General features: G+C 43.7%; 1 protein-coding gene across 17 annotated transcripts in view; it reads right to left on the reverse strand.

Annotated features, from left to right (window-relative positions):
- Nucleotides 1–24616, reverse strand: part of LOC120998305 (gastrula zinc finger protein XlCGF26.1-like) — a 4064644-nt gene that overhangs the window by 2921120 nt on the left and 1118908 nt on the right. For 10 of the 17 annotated variants that reach the window (XM_040428955.1, XM_040428942.1, XM_040428938.1 and 7 more), the window contains one exon: nucleotides 8186–8264. The exons of 6 other annotated variants lie outside the window; for them this stretch is intronic. In XM_040428955.1, the coding sequence (XP_040284889.1) occupies nucleotides 8186–8264 (79 nt within the window). Of the gene's footprint in view, nucleotides 1–8185; nucleotides 8265–8343; nucleotides 8380–24616 lie in introns of those variants that run through there. One more of the 17 variants, XM_040428956.1, reaches the window with a different exon arrangement.

Genomic DNA, 24616 nt, shown 5'->3' on the forward strand with positions numbered 1-24616 from the left:
CATTAGGCCTGAGGGAGACTCCTGTTCGTCCTTCCCTATGGTGGAACAGGTAGACTCAGTCCTGACATTAGCTCCAGGGTCCTATAGGGTGAGATAGGATTCTAGGTATCCGGTGTATGAACTTGCCTACTTTTGGGGCCATCTTCCTTCCCTAGTTTCCAGGCCTTATTCCGGTATCCCCTTTCCCTCCTATGCTTGGTGTGGTGTTTTCCTCCCACACATAAGTGTGACACTCAGACATCTCCGTACACATAAAAATAAAAAGAGTTGTGGGAGGCAGAATGTGGAGATGCAAAGAAAAGAAAATTTCCCCCAAGTTTTTTTTTTTCTTTTCAGTATTCAAACAAAATAAAAAAATACCCATATGTGGTCTCGTTGTAATCATACTGATCTGCAGAATGAACGCAACAGGTCAGTTTTTACAGCATAGGAAACGCTGTTGTTTTTTTTTATAATTCTACCACATTTGGAATATTTTTCCTGCCATCCACTACGTTGTATGCAACCATGGTGCTATTAGTACAACTGGTCCTGCAAAAAATGTGAATTTAAAAATTTAAAAAGTCATGGCTTTGGGAAAGCTTGGAGTAAAAAACTGAAAAATTGACGTTCTTGAAAGGGTTAAGTGCTTGTAACCAGACACCATGATGGTGTCACAGATACATCATTAGCTGAGATAGGGCTAAATACCCTACACTTTAGCAAAATTGTTGTATACGGGGGCATCCCTTAGAATAATGATACTGTCCGCACATTTGAAGCAATTGGAGGAAAGGGTTCTGACCATAAATCATGTTGGTGAGATATGAGCCCTATGAGAAACCTCTATATATCGTCTATTATATTCTTGTCTGACCGATCCAGAAAGTGGTTGTAACCACATAGAAACCTAGAATGTGTCGGCAGATAAGAACCATTTGGCCCATCTAGTCTGCCCAATATACTGAGTACTATGGATAGCCCCCGGCCCTATCTTATATGAAGGATGGCCTTATGCCTATCCCATGCAAGCTTAAACTCCTCCACTGTATTTGCAGCTACCACTTCTGCAGGAAGGCTATTCCATGCATCCACTACTCTCTCAGTAAAGTAATACTTCCTGATATTACTTTTAAACCTTTGCCCCTCTAATTTAAAACTATGTCCTCTTGTAGCAGTTTTTCTTCTTTTAAATATTCTCTCCTCTTTTACCTTGTTGATTCCCTTTATGTATTTAGCAGCTTCTCTCATATCCCCTTTGTCTCGTCTTTCTTCCAAGCTCTACATGTTAAGGTCATTTAATCTTTCCTGGTAAGTTTTATCCTGCAATCCATGTACCAGTTTAGTATCTCTTCTCTGAACTCTCTCCAAAGTATCAATATCCTTCTGGAGATATGGTCTCCATTACTGAGCACAATACTCCAGATGAGGTCTCACTAGTGCTCTGTAGAGCGGCATGAGCGCCTCCCTCTGTCTACTGGTAATGCCTCTCCCTATACACCCAAGCATTCTGCTAACATTTCCTGCTGCTCTATGACATGGTCAGCCTACCTTTAAGTCTTCTGAAATAATGACCCCTAAATCCCTTTCCTCAGATACTGAGGTTAGGACTGTATCACTGATTGTATATTCTGCTCTTGGGTTTTTACGCCCCAGGTGCATTATCTTGCACTTATCAACATTACATTTTAGTTGCCAGATTTTTAACCATTCCTCTAGTTTTCCTAAATCCTTTTCCATTTGGAGTATCCCTCCAGGAACATCAACCCTGTTACAAATCTTTGTGTCATCAGCAAAAAGCTTACTATCGAGGCCTTCTGCAATTTCGCTGATAAAGATATTAAACAATATGGGTCCCAGAACAGATCCCTGAGGTACCCCACTGGTAACTAGACCTTGGTCTGAATATACTCCATTGACTACAACCCTCTGTTGTCTGTCCTTGAGCCACTGCCTAATCCATTCAACAATATGGGAGTCCAAGCCCAATGACTGCAATTTATTGATAAGCCTTCTATGTGGAACAGTATCAAAAGCCTTACTAAAGTCTAGATAAGCGATGTCTACTGCACCTCCTCCATCTATTATTTTAGTCACCCAATCAAAAAAATCTATAAGATTAGTTTGACATGATCTCCCTGAAGTAAACCCATGCTGTTTTTCATCTTTCAATCCATGGGATTTTAGATGTTCCACAATCCTCTCCTTAACCACCTCAGCCCCAAGACACCCCAAGGTATTTCGTGATGGGCATAGTGAGTTCATGGAAGTTTTTATTTTTTGTCACAAGTTAGTGGAATATGAGACTTTGTAAGAAAAAAAAAAAATCATCATTTTCCGCTAACTTGTGACAAAAATTAAAAAATTCTAGGAACTCGCCATGCCCATCACGGAATACCTTGGGGTGTCTTCTTTCCAAAATGGGGTCACTTGTGGGGTAGTTATACTGCCCTGGCATTCTAGGGGCCCTAATGTGTGGGAAATAGTTTGAAATCAAAATGTGTAAAAAATGACCTGTGAAATCCTAAAGGTGCTCTTTGGAATGTGGGCCCCTTTGCCCACCTAGGCTGCAAAAAAGTGTCACACATCTGGTATCGCCGTACTCAGGAGAAGTTGGGCAATGTGTTTTGGGGTGTCATTTTACATATACCCATGCTAGGTGAGAGAAATATCTTGGTCACATGCCAACTTTGTATAAAAAAATGGGAAAAGTTGTCTTTTGCCGAGATATTTCTCTCACCCAGCATGGGTATATGTAAAATGACACCCCAAAACACATTGCCCAACCTCTTCTGAGTACGGCGATACCAGATGTGTGACACTTTTTTGCAGCCTAGATGTGCAAAGGGGCCCAAATTCCTTTTAGGAGGGCATTTTTAGACATTTGGATCCCAGACTTCTTCTCACGCTTTAGGGCCCCTAAAAAGCCAGGGCAGTATAAATACCCCACATGTGACCCCATTTTGGAAAGAAGACACCCCAAGGTATTCAATGAGGGGCATGGCGAGTTCATAGAATTTTTATTTTTTTTGGCACAAGTTAGCGGAAATTATTATTTTTTTTTTCTCACAAAGTCTCCCTTTTCCGCTAACTTGTGACAAAAAATAAAATTTTACATGAACTCGCCATGCCCTTAACAAAATACCTTGAGGTGTCTTCTTTCCAAAATGGGGTCACATGTGGGGTATTTATACTGCCCTGGCATTTTAGGGGCCCTAAAGCGTGAGAAGAAGTCTGGAATATAAATATAAATAAATCTATTTCCGCTAACTTGTGCCAAAAAAATGCCTGAATGGAGCCTTACAGGGGGGTGATCAATGACAGGGGGGTGATCAGGGAGTCTATATGGGGTGATCACCCCCCTGTAAGGCTCTATTCAGACGTCCGTATGTGTTTTGCGGATCCGATCCATGTATCCGTGGATCCGTAAAAAACATACGGACGTCTGAATGGAGCCTTACAGGGGGGTGATCAATGACAGGGGGGTGATCAATGACAGGGGGTGATCAGGGAGTCTATATGGGGTGATCAGGGGTTAATAAGGGGTTAATAAGTGACAGGGGGGGTGTAGTGTAGTGTGGTGCTTGGTGCTACTGTACTGAGCTACCTGTGTCCTCTGGTGGTCGATCCAAGCAAAAGGGACCACCAGAGGACCAGGTAGCAGGTATATTAGACGCTGTTATCAAAACAGCGTCTAATATACCTGTTAGGGGTTAAAAAAAAAATCGCATCTACAGCCTGCCAGCGAACGATCGCCGCTGGCAGGCTGAAGATCCACTCGCTTACCTTCCGATCCTGTGAACGCGCGCGCCTGTGTGCGCGCGTTCACAGGAAATCTCGCGTCTCGCGAGATTACGCACGGATGCGTCCAGGAGGACTGAATCGACCGCCGCCAGTACGCATCCGTGCGTTAGGCGGTCGGAAAGGAGTTAAGTATGGTTTCTGTTAATTTCCCCACTATTGATGTCAGGCTTACTGGCCTATAGTTGCCCGATTCTTCCCTACTACCTTTCTTGTGAATGGGCACAACATTTGCCAATTTCCAATCTTCTGGGAAGACTCCTGTTGCCAGTGATTGGTTAAATAAATCTGTTAATGGTTTTGCTAGTTCACTGCTGAGCTCTTTTAATAGCTTTGGGTGTATCCCATCAGGCCCCTGTGACTTATTTGTATTAATTTTAGACAGCTGACTTAGAACCTCTTCCTCTGTAAAGACACATGCATCAAAAGATTCATTAGTCTTCTTTCCTAACTGAGGTCCTTTTCCTTCATTTGTCTTTGTAAAAACTGAACAGAAGTATTCATTGAGGCAGTCAGCTAGTTCTTTATCTTCTTCCATATACCTTCCTTCTTTTGTTTTTAATTTGGTAATTCCTTGTTTTAGTTTCCTTTTTTCATTTATGTATCTGAAGAATGTCTTATCGCCTTTTTTCACTGACTGAGCTAATTTCTCTTCTGCCTGTGCTTTAGAAGCTCTTATAACTTGTTTGGCCTCTCTTTGCCTAATCTTATAAATTTGCCTGTCATCCTCGTTTTTTTTTTTTATAATTCCTAAATGCTATCTTTTTGTTTTTAATGATTTTGGCCACTTCTGCTGAGTACCACAGTGGTCTCTTCCTTTTTTTGCTTTTACTGACAAGCCTAATGCAATTTTCTGTTGCCTTCAATAGTGCCACTTTTAAGTAGTCCCATTTCTCCTGGTCTCCAATGAAACTGTTCCAATCTGATAGGGACTCGTATACCACTAATCTAATTTTAGAAAAGTCAGTTTTTCTAAAATCTAAAACTTTTGTTTTTGTGTGGTGTGACTCGGTCAGTGTACTTATAGTAAACCACACTGACTGGTGATCACTAGATCCCAAGCTTTCCCCTACAGTAATATCAGATACCAAATTCCCATTTGTGAATACTAAATCTAAAATGGCCTCCTTCCGGGTTGGCTCCTCAACTACTTGCTGTAGAGATAATCCCAGTAGGGAATTTAGAATATCTGTACTCCTGGCAGAACTAGCTATTTTGGTTTTCCAGTTTACATCAGGAAGATTGAAGTCTCCCATAATGATAACTTCCCCCTTCAAGGTCATTTTAGCTATTTCCTCAACTAGTAGATCATCTAATTCTTTGACTTGGCCAGGTGGTCTATATATCACACCTACACGAGTTACCTTATGATTATCGAGCTGCAAGGTAACCCAAACTGACTCTAAATTGGTCTCGCTAACCACGCTGATAGACCTCTGGGGAGCTGTTATAAGCGACGGGTAGCAATATGTTAAAGGGGGATCTGGATTTCAAAAGTAAGTTTACTACTAGGTCTTCTGGGGTGGGGGCTGAGATATGCTTGGGGCATTATTATTTAGTAAAAGATACAAGGGGCATTGTAACTGTATTCATGTCAATGTTATTTCTGAAATACAATATTTGGGTGTACCGGGCCACACAGCAGGCACAGAATAGGGGCTCATGGGGCAACAACAAGCACAAAACTGGAGGTATCATCAAGATGAGGGTTGGTGTTTGTTAGGGAAAGCTAGGGCAGGTGCTGGGAAGGAGAGAAGCCAAAGACGTCTGTTAAAAACACTAGTGATCATGGTGGTCCGGGCATGTTGAAAATGATGAGAAAAGTGAACTACTCCAGCCAAAGAACATGTGCGTGAACTGTAAGTGATTGGATTTCACTGCACTGTTATCCCTTACACAGTCTGCAGTATCTGCATACTGACATCTACTACAGTATGGTAATATTATTCTGCCACGGTTCAGTGGTATTGGTCCTGGAGTAACGTTACCTGGATTAGAGGCCCACTTGGTCATTGGTTGTGCTCCAAAGTCCTAGCTGAGTCTATGTTGTTAACCCCTTCCAGAGAAAAACTGTTTTTGTGATAAATTAATAGTTTGGAAGAAAGTTTTGATACTAATTATTAGAGTTGAGAGAAGCGGCTCATTTAAAACTGTCTCCATACAGTGTTAGAATGTATGGTCTCCGATGAGCCGAAGTAAGTTATTCACAAAGTCGCGCGTGACTTCGTTGAATAACTTCGGTAGTTGATTTTTATAGTGGAAAACCACTTTAAAACTTGAAACCGAACTTCAGTTCCGAGGTTTCCAATTGTCCAGCAATCTCTTGTGGTGTGTGTGACCGCTGACCCGGTTCCCACCCTAGATGAGCGGTGATGTGTCTGCTCCTGCGGACACGCCAGCATCACATTCAAGTCTTATTTTGCGGGGCATACACCTTTTTGATCGCTTGGTGTTGCATTTTTTGTAATGGTAGGTTACCAAAAAAATTCTTTTTTTGGCAATGTTTTTATTTTATTTTTATCTTATGTGTTCACCTGAGGGGTTATGTAAGGTGATATTTTTACAGAGTAGGTTCTTACAGACACGGCGATACCAAACATGCTTAGGTTATTTTATATTATTAATTTTTTGTAAATTATAAATATGCGTATATGGGAAAATGTTAGATTTTTTTTTAAATATTTTTTTTTTTTAAATTACACTTTTCTTTTACACTTTTTTGATTCAGACCCAGTTGGTTCTTGAAGATCCAGTGGGTCTGAGGGTCCTGAAATACTCTGGAGTACACTGTATAGTGTACTGCAGAGTATTTTCCATTCATAGGAAGGCTGATCAGACTGCTGCCTCTGGCGGGAGCCTGTCAAGCTTACATACCATGGCAAGGCTCGATGCCTGTGTATGGCGTCCAATTGCCATGATAACCATCACACGCTGCCACAGCAGAGCAGCCTCTGATGGGAGGGCGCTCCCTCCTTCTGTTATGTGGAATCCAGAGCATTCCGCAGCAGAGAAGCGAAGCGCAGCGCCAGGAGGGGAGGGGGCATTCCTCACCATTAACCCCTTACATACAGCGGTCCCTACGGAAGGCAGCAAGGTAGGGGTTAAACGGCAGACATCCACTGAAGTCAGCAGTTACAGTAGATTTACAGCTGTATGTTACGGCTGACAATCTACTGAACCGCACGGCCATCCTGTTCAATTGCAGGGGAGAGGAGGGGTGGGGGGATGGACTGCCTCCCTGTCTGAAATAAACATTTTCTCCGTCTCGCCATCCTGAACAGGAGATTAGGCCACAGAAACACAGCAGCACGGCCCGATCGCCAAAACACTCACTGAGGGGATCAGAGTCCACAGGCAGGGACCGCTGTGATTACTCCTCTGCCGGGTGCCCTCACCTCTCTGCTGTCGGTAGCACCCGTTTAGACGCCGGGGAAAATGCTTACCATTGGTTTTATGTGTCCAGGCTGAACAGCAACTTGCTAAAATGTATGGGCTCTCAGGAGGAAGAGGGCGTGAAGTGTGGACAACTCAGGCAGTGCGTTCCCGAGATTAGCACAATGCATTCTGGGTAGTGAGGGAAGGCGGGCTTAGCCTCAGGGTGAGGGATCGGCGGCCATCATGAGAGTAGAGGCAGAATGAAGTCTGGTGAATAACGGTTGCTATGGACGGAATCTTCTTAAATATGGGGTATGTGGGGGGGGAAATGAGTGATTATGGATTATCACCCCAGTAGTAACTACATATGTGAAAATTGAATTTTGAGTTAAAATATGACAGTTATCCTTTAAACAGGTGGGTTTGATGTTACCTCCAGTCCCGGCAGCAGGCAGGACTCCACTGTAAAACACACCCAGGACCCACAGCGCATGGAGCGGCCTCAGCTTACTTTACTGGAGATCTAAGGTAGAGCCTCACCTGAAGAAACCTCCCAATTCCCTTCCTCCATTCATGATTCCATACCTGTGGTCACATGGACCGGAATGTCCTCCTCCACCTCACTCTTACACGAGGGATCGCCCATCATCCGCTCTTCTTCATCCTCCACTTTAATATCAGTCACATCTTCCCCCTGATTTGTCATCTGTAACAATTCAGGACAATAGAGCAGACAGGTGGGAAATCTAACAGATCCACATAAGAGACCCCCACAATCTATGACCCCTCTATGACTGCAGGACCCCTCTATATAGATGTGTATAGGGCTCAGCTCTATCTACCTGATGCTTCTCTGGGAGCTTCTCCTCTGGACAGTCCTGGGAATACAGAGGACGGGGACATCTCTCAGGGGGATTTCCTTCTATGAGTCCATCTGTAGGAAACACACAGGGGCAGGAGAGATTATTACATGTGATGATCAGATGATGGGAGTAGTATCCAGATGACCCATGACAGCCCCCCTCCTTACCCTGCTGATCGCCCCATAAATCCGTCTCCTCTTCTGCTTCATCTTTAACCTCAACCTTAATATCCATCGGATTTTCATCCTAAAGAAAAGAAATGTAAAATGGTCTTTGGTTCAATCCTTTTCTGGTCAGATTCTGGGGAGAATTCAGCGCCATCTACCTGATGGTTCTCTGGGAGCTTGTCCTCTGGACAGTCCTGGGAATACAGAGGACGGGGACATCTCTCGGGGGGACTTCTCATGGATTCATCTGTGGAGACACAAGCACACAGTGACTGAATACATGGCCTCCTGTAGATCTGTCTATAGATCAGACTCTTCTCTCAGCTCCTTCACATCTAGGTTTAGTGATCGGGGCCTAAATAACAATGTTCTGCTCTTCAACAACCTTCTGCTAAACCTCAAACTAATCCAGTAATATAGAACATAGAAATTCCAGGCTGTGAACTGCTCTTTCTTCCAGAGACTCGGCTTTCATTCTTTACAGCAGGTGGAAGAGACTTGGACATTGATGGATTTAGATCGGTCGTCTGGTGGAGAAAACCTAGATCCAAATCTGGTTGGGAGATGAACTGAACTAATTCCATTAATCGCCATTTCTAGGGAGCAAGAATAAGGATTTGCCCGGTATCATGGAAAGTAATTCCCCTCCACAGCATGAGTGAGGAGGAAATATTTCCAGTGACAGGCAGATAAGATGAAAGTTGGATGCAAGCTCCTGTGTCTCAACAGGTTTATTCGGAGCAGGACTACAGGAGCCGGTGTCCTCCGGAGACAGGGGATCACTAGAGCTCTGTAGTGTGGCTGCTAATAACACAGGGCCTGTGATTGCTGAAGGTGGAGGTGACTGGAATGGCGCTCCTTTCAGTGATGGAGGAGACCACATGTACCGATGGAGATCTGCTCTGCACGTGGAGGTTTGGCTGTAGATGACAAGAGTGACAGTGGCTCCCGGGTTCAATCCTCTCGAGCCTATATTATATGGATCCGTACTGCCATAGCTCTCATGATATATTCACTCAGGATTTGTTGATACTAAGACTGACCATCTCTTACTGGGAAAGTTGGGTGACCACCAATATGGCCAATAGGTGTGTGTGTTACAGTGTAATATCTCTGTGCTGCCATATTACCAGTGCAGCCGCAAAACTTGCGGGGAGGAGACTCGACCGAGTACCGCCATGTGCCGAGCATGTTCGCTCATCACTAATCAACTCGCAGGACACCCTACAGCACGTGTCAAACCCAAAGCCCTAATCTGGCCCACCACCTAATTTTATGTGGCCTGTGCAAGGTTGGCAAAAGACAGGGACCTGACACCATAAGTAATGATTCGCTATACCCAGCGGCAGTCCCTTTAAACATCAGGGCTGCACATGACAAGACATTCTGTGTTACGCAGTCCGCTGAGGCCTGAGGGGGAGGAGGGAGCGGCCTCCCTCTGCCTGGCGAGGTGACGCCCCTGGCATGGGTGCAGCCTCTGCCCGGTATATCTCTGGTGATGTGGTCTGGACTCTGTGTAGGTGAACTTTAAGGTAAGTATGGGTACACTAGTCTGCTCAGTCTGTCCCCAGTACTCCATAGGACTGCACCTAACTTCAACATCGAGTACGTACCCAGTACTGTGTTATCTGTGGGGTTACATAGGACTGCAGGTGACACCTACTACATTATCTGTACTCTGAGTTATCACTGTGTTATTACATAGGACTGCAGGTAACATCTACTACATTACCTGTACACAGAGAGTTATCACTGTGTTATCTGTGGTGTTACATAGGACTGCAGGTGACATCTACTACATTATCTGTACTCTGGGTTATCACTGTGTTATCTGTGGGGTTACATAGGACTGCAGATGACATCTACTACATCATCTGTACTCTGGGTTATCACTGTGTTATCTGTGGTGTTACATAGGACTGCAGGTTACATCTACTACATTATCTGTACTAAGAGAGTTATCACTGTGTTATCTGTGGTGTTACATAGGACTGCAGGTGACATCTACTACATTATCTGTACTCTGGGTTATCACCGTGTTATCTGTGGTGTTACATAGGACTGCATGTGACATCTACTACATTATCTGTACTCAGAGATATATCACTGTGTTATCTGTGATGTTACATAGGACTGCAGGTGACATCTACTACATTATCTGTACTCTGGGTTATCACTGTGTTATCTGTGATGTTACATAGGACTGCAGGTGACATCTACTACATTATCTGTACTCAGAGAGCTATCACTGTGTTATCTGTGGTGTTACATAGGACTGCAGGTGACATATACTACATTACCTGTACACAGAGAGTTATCACTGTGTTATCTGTGGTGTTACATAGGACTGCAGGTGACATCTACTACATCAGCTGTACTCAGTTATCACTGTGTTATCTGTGGTGTTACATAGGACTGCAGATGACATCTACTACATCATCTGTACTCTGGGTTATCACTGTGTTATCTGTGGTGTTACATAGGACTGCAGGTTACATCTACTACATTATCTGTACTCAGAGAGTTATCACTGTGTTATCTGTGGTGTTACATAGGACTGCAGGTGACATCTACTACATTATCTGTACTCTGGGTTATCACCGTGTTATCTGTGGTGTTACATAGGACTGCATGTGACATCTACTACATTATCTGTACTCAGAGATATATCACTGTGTTATCTGTGATGTTACATAGGACTGCAGGTGACATCTACTACATTATCTGTACTCTGGGTTATCACTGTGTTATCTGTGATGTTACATAGGACTGCAGGTGACATCTACTACATTATCTGTACTCAGAGAGCTATCACTGTGTTATCTGTGGTGTTACATAGGACTGCAGGTGACATATACTACATTATCTGTACTCAGAGAGCTATCACTGTGTTATCTGTGGTGTTACATAGGACTGCAGGTGACATATACTACATTATCTGTACTCTGGGTTATCACTGTGTTATCTGTGGTGTTACATAGGACTGCAGGTGACATCTACTACATTATCTGTACTCTGGGTTATCACTGTGTTATCTGTGGTGTTACATAGGACTGCAGGTAACATCTATTACATTATCTGTACTCTGGGTTATCACTGTGTTATCTGTGGTGTTACATAGGACTGCAGGTGACATCTACTACATTATCTGTACTCTGGGTTATCACTGTGTTATCTGTGGTGTTACATAGGACTGCAGGTGACATCTACTACATTATCTGTACTCAGAGAGTTATCACTGTGTTATCGGTGGTGTTACATAGGACTGCAGGTGACATCTACTACATTATCTGTACTCAGAGAGTTATCACTGTGTTATCTGTGGTGTTACATAGGACTGCAGGTGACATCTACTACATTATCTGTACTCAGAGAGTTAGCACTGTGTTATCTGTGGTGTTACATAGGACTGCAGGTGACATCTACTACATTATCTGTACTCAGAGAGTTAGCACTGTGTTATCTGTGGTGTTACATAGGACTGCAGGTGACATCTACTACATTATCTGTACTCAGAGAGTTATCATTGTGTTATCTATGGTGTTACATAGGACTGCAGGTGACATCTACTACATTATCTGTACTCTGGGTTATCACTGTGTTATCTGTGGTGTTACATAGGACTGCAGGTGACATCTACTACATTATCTGTACTCTGGGTTATCACTGTGTTATCTGTGATGTTACATAGGACTGCAGGTGACATCTACTACATTATCTGTACTCAGTTATCACTGTGTTATCTGTGGTGTTACATAGGACTGCAGGTGACATCTACTACATTATCTGTACTCTGGGTTATCACTGTGTTATCTATGGTGTTACATAGGACTGCAGGTGACATCTACTACATTATCTGCACTCTAGGTTATCACTGATGTTACATAGGACTGCACTGCAGACTCCGATGCCTGACTTCCAGAAGCCGGCCTTTTGAAGGCAATCATACTGCTGATCTAGCCCTACAGCGCCCATTACCCTCTGACCTTCCCAACACAGACCGCGGAAACCTTGGCACACGCCTGGAACAGGTTTTCTTCAGAGGAGCTCCAGGTGTGCCGAATGCTTCTGGTGAAAATCACGGCTATCTGCAGATCTTCTCCATTATATTTTTTTTTCTAAAAGGCTGTGTATACCTTCTGAGGGATGTTTTTAATTTTATTATTGTTTTCTAGTCATTTTGGGCTACAAACCATTTTTTCAATTGGTCTTTATTAAAAAATGTCATTCCTTTTTTCTGTACAGATGTCAATCTATGACTATTTACTGACTGTTCTCAGCGAGTCCCGTCGGATGGCCCTGGTGGCTTACCTCCGAATTCCTGGCAGCTCGTAAACACTTATTTAAAACATTTTCTTATCAGTTTGTTGAGAATTGAGCAATAATAAGTGTTTATGAGCTGTCAGAATATCGGACGTAAGAGCTACACATAAGCCACCATCTGTCTGTGCAAACAGAAAGTGACTGCAAATAGACTGAAATGTAACCCCTATATCACTCAAATGTCAGAAAACATTGAATAAAGACCAATTAAAAAGAGATTTTAGTCCAAAACAAGTAAAATGCAATCATAAAAAAAATCTCTCCCAAAGATGTCCATAGCCTTTAATATCTATAACTCTGCCATTCAAATGACCAAAGAAGTCTACTTCACTTCACTCATCTCATCTTCTCACTTTTAAATAACCCAAATAGATTCTTTAATACGTTTCACTCCCTCTTCAGCCCTACAGCGCATGTGCTCATCACTGACCTCTGTACTGAAGATCTGGAAACAAAGACGAGATTGAGAACATCAAGCAAGAAAATAATCTCCCAGTCCCCAACCAGAATGGATCCACCACCACACGTCATCTTGCTGTCTCTTCTCATTTGACCCTATAAAAGAAGAAGACGTCTCCAGTCTCCGCTCTTCTTCTTGACTGCAGTAATGATCCTATTCCCTCACACCTCCTACAGTCATCACTCACCTAACTACAATTTTTAACCCCTCTCTCTCTTCTGGCATATTTCCAATCTCTATTAAACATTCGGTTATAACCTGACAATTCCTTACCCGACCTGTGCTGGTAACTACTGACCTTTCTCTAATCTCCCCTCCATCTCTAAACCCCTGGGACATCTGGTCTACTCTTCCCTAATAAGTTACCTCTCTGTTAACTCTTTTTGACCCCTTACGATCTGGCTCACCCTCTACATACTACAGAAACTGACCTTGCCAAAGTACCAACGTTCATCCTGACAGTGAAAAGGAATGGAAACTACTCTCTACTGATTCTTCTGGATCTCTCTGCAGGATTCCCTTCACTGGTTGCCCATCCAACAGAATCCAGTTCAAACGCCTCACCCTCATCCGCAAAGCTGCGCCTCGGTACATATCCCCCCTCATTTCTATCTACCACCCCAAATGTGCTCTGTCTGTTCTGTCAATGATCTAAGACTAACATCCTCCATAATTCAAACCTCACACTCCTGTCTTCAAGACTTTTTTCAAGTTGCACCTGCTTTCTGAAATACACTGCCCTGGACAATCAGGTTACTCCACCAACTTCCTGCCCTTTAACCCTTTCAGCTCTGGAAGTATTATTTTTTATTTTTTATTTTTGTAATTGCCTTTTTGAGGCCATAACCTTTTTATTTTTCCATTCACATAGCCGTATGAGGGCTTATTTTTTGTGGGACAAGTTGCACTTTCTAATTCCACCATTTACTATTGCATACGATATAGTGGGGAGCTGCAAAAAAAATAAATCCAAATGAGGTGAAATTGGAAAAACTGTTTTATAGGTTTTGGTTACTGCGTTCCCTATACAGTAAACAGTTTCTTTCATTCTCCAGGTCAGTACGATTATGGCGATACCACATATGTATGGTTTTTCTCAAGTTTTTTACTGAAAAAAAAGAAAAGCCTCTGACCCCTATAACTTTTTAGTTGTTATGTGCATGGAGCTGTGTGAGGGCTCATTTATTGCGGGGGATCTGTACTTTTTAGTGATACATTTGGGGTGTGTACGACTTTTTGATCACTTTTTATGTAATTTTTTCTGTGAGGAGAAGCAAACGAAAAACGGTGAATCGGCCATATTAACTTTTTTTTTCCATTTTGCTGTATTCTGTATGGAATAAATAAGTTCAAATTTTAATAGAACTGGCGTTTTCGCACACGGTAATTTCCCATGATGTGTAATTTTTTATTATTTTTTTTATGTATTTTCATTTTGGGGAAAGTGGGGTTATATGAATAAAAAAAATAAAAAAAATATTATTTATTTTTAAAACTTTTTAATTGTTCCCATACGTCTCACCCAAACCTGGGTTTTAGGGTGTCCAGATGCCATGACCACAGCATCTGAAGGGTTAAAAGTCCATGACCGGCATTATAGGTCATTAGCCGCAGGTACCGGCGGCTAAAGCGCCCGCCACATTTGCGAGCAGGCGCCATCTTTAAAGTTCCAGCCGTACACGCACGCCCCTGGTCGTGCAGAGGTTAAACATGCCTTAAACACATCTTTTCTGTTAGCCTTATCATGTTCCCTCTTCCTTTTACCTCCCCCCCTCATTCTGACAGTCACCCCCACACTCCGTCCACTCGCTCCTGCCGCTCCGTCCGCACTGCTCTACTCCAGAGGTGACTGGACTGCTTTATAAAGAAATGAATTTTACCTTTTGTTTCAACCCAATTTCCTCATAGATTGTAAGCTCTTGTGAGCAGAGCCCGACGAGTGTTTCGATTGTATATAGCCTGTAACCCTGTGATGTCCATCTTTATTTGTAAATGAACCCTCTGAATTATAACTCGATGCAAAATATGGTGGCGCAAACTAAATAAAAATTATCATTACACACGTGTACACACTGCACATGACCAGACTGAGGCTCTAACATGGCCTCTTCTCACCTCGTCTCCTCTTACCTGGTGATGTCAGAGGCCGGGGAGCCTCCATCATGGCCTCCTTGTACCGATCCTTGTGTCCTTCTATATACTCCCACTCCTCCATGGAGAAATAGACCGCCACATCCTGACACCTTACAGGAACCTGACAACACAATGACACCGTCATCACCCAGACCCCTCCAGTGGTGTTACTGGAGAATTTCCCAGCATTCCCAGCAGTGTCACCTCTCCAGTCAGCAGCTCAATCATCTTGTGGGTGAGTTCTAGGATCTTCTGCTCATGTATCAGGGGGGGAGGCTCAGTGATGGGGGTCCTGCTCCACCCTCCTGACTCATGGATGATGGGAGTCCCCCCCGATGTCTTCTTCACTATGGTGTAATCCTGTGGATGGAGAGAGACACTTAGGGAAAGAAATTCCTTCCTGACTCCAGATCTACACTCAGAATCCCTCTCTGAATCATGGCCCCATCTCCAGTAATCTAGTCACTAGAAGCTGGAATATTATTACCCTCCAGACCTCCAGGCCCCTTCTGGACTCTTCTAGAGAATCCCCTATGACTCCTTCCTCTGGCAGAGAGCTCCATAGTCTCACTGCTCTTACAGTAAAGACTCCTCTTCTATGTTGGTGGAGAAACCTTTTTTCCTCTTGATGTAGTGGAGGCCTCCTTGTTATAGTCCAGTATCATCTAGATGTCAGACTAGTGGTAGAAATCCTCCCTCCAGGCCACACTCCGGCCATCTCCTCCTCTGCTTCCTCTCCTCCTGGGTACAACGTGCCTACTTACCTTCTCATGGCTCCTACAACATGATTATTGGTCTCCATGATCCATCACTGACCATACTGGTGGCTGATCTTCAGGTTCTCCGTCACTTGGAAGGTCTGGAGGCCGTTCTCCAGGACCCTGGACTCTTCCTATCACTTCCTATGATGGATTCTCCTTCCCGATGTCTGACTTGTTACAGAATACAATAAAGAGGAGAGAAATCTAGAAAAGTTTACCTCTCCGCTCAGCAGGGAGATGATCTCCAAGGTGAAGTCTAATATTCTTCTGCTGATCTCCTTCCTGTCCATCCTTGGTGGTCATTCAGGAGAAGAGGAGAGACCTGGAGGAGCTGGAGGCTTCTAGTACTGCAGGCGCCTTTATGAGGAGAGGAGAGGCTGGAAATCCTCCAGGGACAAGAGCATTAGTGAGATCCAGAACCGCACTTACTGCTCCTGGAGAGACCCCGCTTCTCAGAGCCCCCAGCACCGGGGATAAAGGGGGATTCTGGAGAAATGGCTGATACCAGAGAGAAGAAGAGGCTCCAGACACCACAGCAGTGACTACCGACCAGGACCTGCTCTGTATCTGCTGCACTGCAAGAGCTGAAGGACCTTGGATGACGTCACTGTCATGTGATCAGTGCAGGGGGCGGAGCTCGCAGTGGAGAGAAGTGGTAGAGAAGGACCTGGGATGATGTCACTGTCATGTGATCAGGAGGGGCGGAGCTCAGTAGTAGAGAGAAGTGGTAGAGAAGGACCTGGGATGACATCACTGTCATGTGATCAGGAGGGGCGGAGCTTAGCAGCAGGATGTGGTGATGATCACCATGTGACCAATGTAGGGGGCGGAGCTCAGCAATGGAAAGAAGTTATGCAGGAAAGACCTATGATGATGTCACTGTCATGTGATCACTGCAGGGGGCGGAGCTCAGTGGAAAGAAGCTGCGGAAGAAGCACCTGTTGTAGTGTTCCCCTCAACCAGTGTAATCTGGCCGCTAACCCCTAATGGTCGTTAGTTTTCTTGCTCTCTGACCTTAGTGATGCGTCACCTCAGGTACCAGTGTCCGGACCATCTGGAAGAGTTGTGCCTTTCTCACAGCCGCCTGTATTCGGCCTGTGCCAGGACCACTCCCTCCGCACTGCGCAGCCGCTGTAGCCATGCTCGTCCCCTGCTGTACACATTCAGGGCCTTGAGAAAGTGTTCACACCCCGTGAGCTTTTCCCCCGTTTCCTCACATTACACCACAAACTGAAATGCATTTTATTGGGATTTTATGTGAGAAGTCCAAGTCTGTGTGAGGCGAGAAGAAATGGAGACCAAGTTTTCCCAGTGATCTGGACAGTGCGGCGTGCGTTTGTCTTCAGTCCCCGGAGTCAGTACTTTGTCGGACCACCTTTCGCTGCAGTCTTTTGGGGTATTTCTCTACTAGCTTTACACATCTAGAGGCTGAAATGTTTGCCCATTCCTCTGTGCAGAAGAGCTCGCGCTCAGTCAGATTGGATGGAGAGCGTCTGTGAGCAGCAATTCTCAGGTCTTGTCACAGGTTCTCAATGAGATCTGGACGGTGACTGGGCCATTCTAACACATGAAGATGCTTTCCTCTAAACCCTTCCATTGTAGCTCTGGCTGGACCTAATTCAGAACTAAGTGAGAAAATAGAATCGGATGATTCTATTCCTAGATGCCACGGCAATTCCCAGGAGAATGTTACAACCATTGTCAACCATTGTCCCAGCAAGACCACAGAGAACAGTCCTAGCTAGACTTCCAGTTCCGGAACCTACTGTATTTTCAGGAGAGGTACTGAGGTTCATAGAGTGGAAGGCAAGTTTTGAGATGATCATTGAGCATCATTGCTTCAGTCCAGTTGACAAGTTATTCTACCTTCAGAGATATGTTGGTGGAGAAGCCAAGAAAGTTCTTGAAAGTAACTTCTATAGAAAAGACGAAGAAGCCTACAAGCAAGCTTGGGAAAAATTGAATGCAAGATATGGTCATCCTTTCTTAGTCCAAAGAGCCTTTAGAGAGAATCTGAATAACTGGCCTAAAATAGGTCCTAAAGAACACTTCAAACTCCAAAAGTATGGTGACTTCATGCAAGCATGCAGCAATGCCATCCCACATGTACTAGGACTATAAGTACTGAACGATTATCTAGAAAACCACAGGACGCTAACTAAGCTACCTGAAGAAGTGGCTTCTAGATGGAATCGCTATGTGACTGAAGAGTTCTCTGAGTTCATCAATAAGGAAGCACGGATAGCATGTAATCCAGTAACAGCATCTTACATTTTAAAATCCTTAGAAGAAAGGCCTGTGAGAGATATAAGACACGCAAGAGCAACTAGCTTTGTAACCAACACAGCAGCTAAAGGTCCAGATACCTACGAGAACAAGTCCAAAGTCACTACTGGGATCAGTAGAGAGACAGAACTGACAAATCTTCAGACTACCTTCAAATGTATGTTCTGTGGAGAGAACCACTCCATACACAAGTGCCAACAATTGAAGGAGAAGTCCCAAGAAGAAAAGGTTTGTACTGGATAACTAACTGTGTTTGGATGCCTAAGAAAAGGCCATGTTACTAAGGAGTGTAAGAAAAATGCCTCATGCAGCGTTTGGAAAGGACGCCATCCTACACCACTACATGAAGAACGTCCAAAGAAAGATAAATCCTCAATACCTAAAGATACTAAGGAAGAAAATAAAGTATCGGTATTCTCTTGCAGAGTGAGGGAAGGAGAAAGCAACGGCACACCAATGGTTGTACTAGTTTGCATTTCAAATCCTAAAAGAAGGAACAAGAAGATATACGCCTATGCGCTACTGGATGCCTATAGTGACGTCACCTTCATTGATCAAGAAATCTGCAAGAAATTACAAGTGGCTACAGAACCAGTGACGCTCAAGCTCACCACAATAACAGGGAGAGACACATAAGTGAGCAGTCAAAGGACTGAGAGTTAGAGGACTTCATTCAAACTTCACATTAGATCTACCTCCAGCTTATACAAAAGACGATATACCTCTAGATCGAGATTGCATACCTACCTGTGAAACAGCCAATAAATGGGAGCACCTACAGTTGTGTTCAAAATTATTGAACCCCCAATGCTGTAAAGGGTTTTAGGGAATTTAGTGTACATTTGTAATTGTGTTCAGAATGAAATCTTACAAGGACTTTTTAAAGAACCAAATGCAACTAAAATGACATCAATTGTTTTTGTAATACAGTATTAAATGTTTTTTTTTGTGATTTCTTCATTGACACAATTATTCAACCCCTTAAAGACTACCACTCTTAAGAACAGAGGTTCATTCAAGTGTTTTCGATCAGGTATTGAAAACACCTGTGGATGTCAAGGAGCAGCAATCAAGCATAATAAGCACCAATTAGGCAGATTTAAAAGGACTGTGATACTCAGCTCCTTCTAGACATTTACTGGTGTGTTTACAAACATGGTGAAGTCAAGAGAATGGTCCAGAAAGACAAGAGAAGAGGTGATTTATCTTCACAGGAAGGGCAATGGCTATAAGAAGATTGCAAAGATGTTAAACATAGGAAGCATCATTCGCAAATTCAAGGCAAAGGGCACTACCTGGTCGTGGCAGAAAGAAGATGCTGACTTCAACTGCTGTGCGCTACCTGAAGCGCAAAGTGGAGAAAAGTCCCCGTGTGACTGCTGAGGAACTGAAAAAAGATTTGTCAGATGTGGGCACTGAAGTTTCAGCTCAGACAATAAGGCGCACACTGCGTAATGAAGGCCTCCATGCCAGAACTCCCAGGCGAACCCCCTTGCTGTCTCCAAAGAATAAGAAGAGTCGACTGCAGTATGCTAAAAGTCATGTGGACAAACCACAAAAGTTTTGGGATAGTGTTCTGTGGACTGATGAAACAAAATTAGAACTGTTTGGGCCCATGGATCAACGCTATGTTTGGAGGAGGAAGAACAAGGCCTATGAAGAAAAGAACACCTTGCCTACTGTGAAGCATGGTGGGGGGTCAATCATGCTTTGGGGCTGTTTTGCTTCTACAGGTACAGGGAAGCTTCAGCGTGTGCAAGGTACCATGAATTCTCTTCAGTACCAGGAGATATTGGATGAAAATGTGATGCAGTCCGTCACAAACCTGAGGCTTGGGAGACGTTGGACCTTTCAACAGGCATACCAACAAGTCCACTAGAGCATGGTTGCAGATTAAAGGCTGGAACATTTTGAAGTGGCCATCGCAGTCACCAGACTTAAATCCGATTGAGAACCTCTGGTGGGACTTAAAGAAAGCTGTTGCAACGCGCAAGTCTAAGAATGTGACTGAACTGGAGGCTTTTTCCCATGAAGAATGGGCGAAGATACCCGTAGATCGCTGCAAGACACTTGTGTCAAGCTATGCTTCATGTTTAAAAGCTGTTATAATGGAAAAGGATGTTGTACTAAGTACTAAGATTGAATGTCACTTGGGGGTTGAATAAAACTGATAATGATGTGAGCACAGAAAAGACATTTGTGGTTATTTCATTATAAATGTTATGTTATATTTGTCTGACTTACAAGTGCCTCTTTGATTTAATTGTAAACAAGATGACTGAAATGATCAAAATCAATGTCAAACTGGCCAAAACACTCAATTTCAGTGGGGGTTGAATAATTTTGAACACAACTGTATCTGTCATATCTCATGAAATGTCCCCGCTGAAGGAGTTTGGTGTTGGACTCTTGATAGGTTACGATTGTCCCCAAGCCTTGGTACCACGAAAGATAATCAGAGGAGGAAAGGGTGAACCCTACGCTGTTCAAACTGATCTAGGATGGGGTGTTGTTATAGGAAAACAGCAGATCGCAAACTTAAGACAGGTGACAGGATTGTGCCATCGAATATCTGTCCAAGAGTTACCAACTGTAAGTCCAGCAAAAGTAATCAAGATCCTTGAATCTGACTTTGCAGACATAAGTTCTAAAGAAAAGAGTGTATCCCAAGAAGACATAAAGTACACACTCTAGTACACACAAAGTACACACTCTAGAAGAAAGTATTTAGTAGAATCAACAAGGTCATCTTAGCATGCCCTTACCCTTTAGAGAGAGACATCGTCTGCCAAATAACAGAAACCTTGCCCTAGCAAGATTCAAATGTTTGAAAAAAAGGTTGGGAAGAGATCCCAACCTCAAGAATGATTATTTGAAATCCATGGAAGGCATCCTTGAAGGAAATGCAGAGAAAGTTAATAACCAACCTAAAGAAGGAGAAGTGTGGTACATCCCACAACAAGGTGTCCACCACTCAAAGAAACCAGATACGATTAGAGTAGTATTTGATTGCTCAGCAAAGTATAATGGTGTTGCATTGAATGATCATCTACTAAAAGGACCAGATCTTACAAACACTCTGCCTGGAGTACTCTGTAGATTCAGAAAGTATCCCATAGCGATCATGTGTGACGTTGAAAAGATGTTCCACCAGTTTCATGTGAAGAATGAAGATAGAGACTTCCTGAGGTTTCTATGGTGGAAGGATGGAGATACAGATACAGAGCCAGCAGAATACAGAATGAAAGTACACTTGTTTGGAGCAGCATCGTCTCCAGGTTGTGCCAATTATGGTATGAAGTACCTGGCCAATCAGAATGAAAAGGATTGCCCATCAGCAGCAAATTTTCTAAAAGAAAAACTTTAATGTAGATGATGGTCTCATAAGTCTAGAGTCCACAGAATCTGCAATCAAACTAGTGAAAGAAAGTTATGTGCAAAAGGAAACCTGCACCTTCATAAATTAATCTCAAACAGCAGAGAGGTACTGGAATCCATCAGTGACTCTGAACGTGCATCATCAATGAAGAATGTACTGTAGAGAGTCCAAAACTGTGGAAAACGAGGTATTTATCGACAGTGCGGCTGGGGTTAACCTGATTGATGGACAGTTTGTTCGTATTCATGGGTTGACTACTAGTGCACTAGAGAGAAGCATTTCCGTCTTTGCAATTGATTCTAAAAATCTGAAAGCGCTTATACAGTTTTTGGGATTCACCTTCTACTACCGTAAATTCATCTTGAACTATTCAACTCTGGTTAAACCTTTAACAGACATGACTAGGAAGGGGGTCGATTTCTCGGTTTGGTCTAAGGCGGCATTACAGGCCTTTTCTGCTTTGAAGGAATGTTTTGCTTCAGCCCCTATTCTGGTGCAACCGGACGTGTCTCAGCTATTCATTGTAGAGGTTGATGCATCCGAGGTAGGGGTGAGTACAGTTTTGTCGCAAGGTCCTTCACCTAGTAAATGGCACCCATGTGCTTTTTTCTCTAAAAAACTTTCGACTGCTGAAAGAAATTTTTACGTGGGTAATAGGGAATTGCTGGCTATTAAGTTGGCTTTTGAAGAATGGCGCCAGTGGTTGGAAGGAGCAATTCATCCTATTACAGTAATTACTGATCACAATAATCTGGCTTACCATGAGACGGCTAAACGACTGAATCCAAGGCAGGCCAGATGGTCGCTGTTTTTCATCAGATTTAACTTCATTGTCAACTACCGCCCTGAGGTTAAGAACGCTTTGTCGCACAGATATCCTGGGGGGGGGGGGGGGGGGGGGTGATTCTAAAGATCCTAGTCCTATTTTGTCTGAAGGGGTGGTCATATCTGCCCTATATCCTGATCTTGATGCTAAGGTGTTGGAGGCCCAATAGGATGCTCCGGACTCTTATCCTCCAGGAAAATTGTTTGTTCCTTCAGAGTTACGTCATAAGGTATTTGAGGAACATCACTGTACTGTTTTGGCTGGACACCCTGGGAGTAGATCCACTGTCGATCTCATCTCGTAGAGATTTTGGTGGCCAGGGCTGCGTAAGTGTGTTGAGGACTATGTGTCAGCCTGTTGTACCTGTGCTCGTGCTAAGGTGACACATACTCAGCCTTCTGGATCTCTTCTTCCGATACCCATCCCGTCCAGACCTTTGACGCATTTGTCCATGGACTTTATCACAGATTTACAGATTTCTTCAGGAAAAAACGTGATCCTGGTGGTAGTTGATCGGTTTAGCAAAATGGCGCATTTTATATCATTATCAGGTCTACCTAATGCCAAGACTCTTGCACAGGTGTTTGTCGATAACATCATGAAACTACATGGCATTCCCTCTGATGTGGTGTCTGATCGGGTGACTCAGTTTGTTTCCAGATTCTGGAAAGTGTTCTGAACTCCACTGGTAGTACAATTGTCCTTCTCTTCGGCTTTTCATCCTCAGTCGAACGGACAGATGGAGCGCACCAATAATAATCTGGAGACTTACTTGAGATGTTTTGTTTCGGAGAACCAGGAGGAGTGGTTTTCATTCTTGTCGTTAGCTGAGTTTGCCATTAATAACCATAGACAGGAGTCCACTGCTAAGTCGCCATTTTTGGGGGCATGTGGATTCCATCCACAGTTTGGCACATTTTTTGGTTCACAAACCACCGGTATTCCTGAGGAAGAATGATTTTCGTCTTTTTTGTCTTCGATTTGATGGAAAATTTTAAATAACCTGAAAAATATGGGCAACAGGTATAAGCATGTGGCTGACAGGAGACGTATGAATGGTCTGGACCTGAGAGTGGGTGATTCTGTGTGGCTGTCCACAAGAAACATTAAGCTTAAGGTACCTTCTTGGAAGATGGGCCCAAGATTTATTGGTCCATATAAGACCACTGCCATTGTTAACCCTGTAGCCTTCCGTCTTGAACTTCCTCAGGCTTTGAAAAATCATAATGTATTGCATAAGTCGTTGTTGAAGAAATGTGCCGAACCTGTTGAGCCTTCCTCCTTGCCTCCCGCTCCTGTCATGGTGGACAGTAATTTAGAATTTTAAATCAGCAGGATTGTTGACTCCCGAGTTCTCCGCATATCCCTCCAGTATCTCGTTCACTGGAAGGGTTATGGACCAGCAGAGAGGATGTGGGTTCCAGCGGCCGATGTTAATGCGAATCGTCTGGTGAAGGCCTTTCACAGAGCCCATTCTGAGAAGGTCAGTCCTGGGTGCCCGGATGTCACCCGTAGAAGGGGGGTACTGTCACAGTCCCTCAGGTGACTGATGTCAGGAAATCAAGGAGATTGGCTGAGCGTGGAGGAATCTAACAGCCTCCTTGATTTCTCTTGATTCAGTGTTGATAGGGTTAATAACCACTTCCTTTTTCTCAGCTGTTGCTCGGTGGTCATCACTTCTACCTTTATAGTCTCACCCCACCTTTCTGACTATGCAGTTGATAGCTTCATTTGGGTTTGTCTGAGCTGGTGTGAGATCCTCTCTGGTGTTCCTGTTCTTCCATCTCTACAGAAGTTAACTGTCGCTTTTGTTTGTATTTGTTATATTCCCTGTTGTATCTGGGCCTGAGACAGAGACTTCCATTCATCCATCTGGGGAGGAATGGGTTGTCTCTGGTCCTATAATCATTCCAGGGCCTTATAGGGAAATCAGGGCCTAGGTATACTCCTTATGAATATTCCTACCTTCAAGGTCTATTCATATTGATAGGTAGTCAGGGCCCGGATTAGGGTTGTCTAGGAGGTGACCTGTTTCTTCCCTAGTTTCCAGGCCCAGTTACTGTTCCCTTTCCCTCCTGTGTTCAGTGTAGAGTTTTCCCCCTACACTGATTGTGACAGCATCATTGTAATCTATGATGCTGTGTACTCCCGTGCGCACGATCAGTGCAGCTCCGGGACATATGGCCCGCTCATGGACCGTATATCTCGGAGGGCATACGGTCGTGTGCAAGAGGCCTAAGTCTGACAAGACTTTGTAGGCACG

The sequence above is a fragment of the Bufo bufo genome, chromosome 4 (genome assembly GCF_905171765.1).
Source record: "Bufo bufo chromosome 4, aBufBuf1.1, whole genome shotgun sequence".
NCBI classification, from domain to species: Eukaryota; Metazoa; Chordata; class Amphibia; order Anura; family Bufonidae; genus Bufo; species Bufo bufo.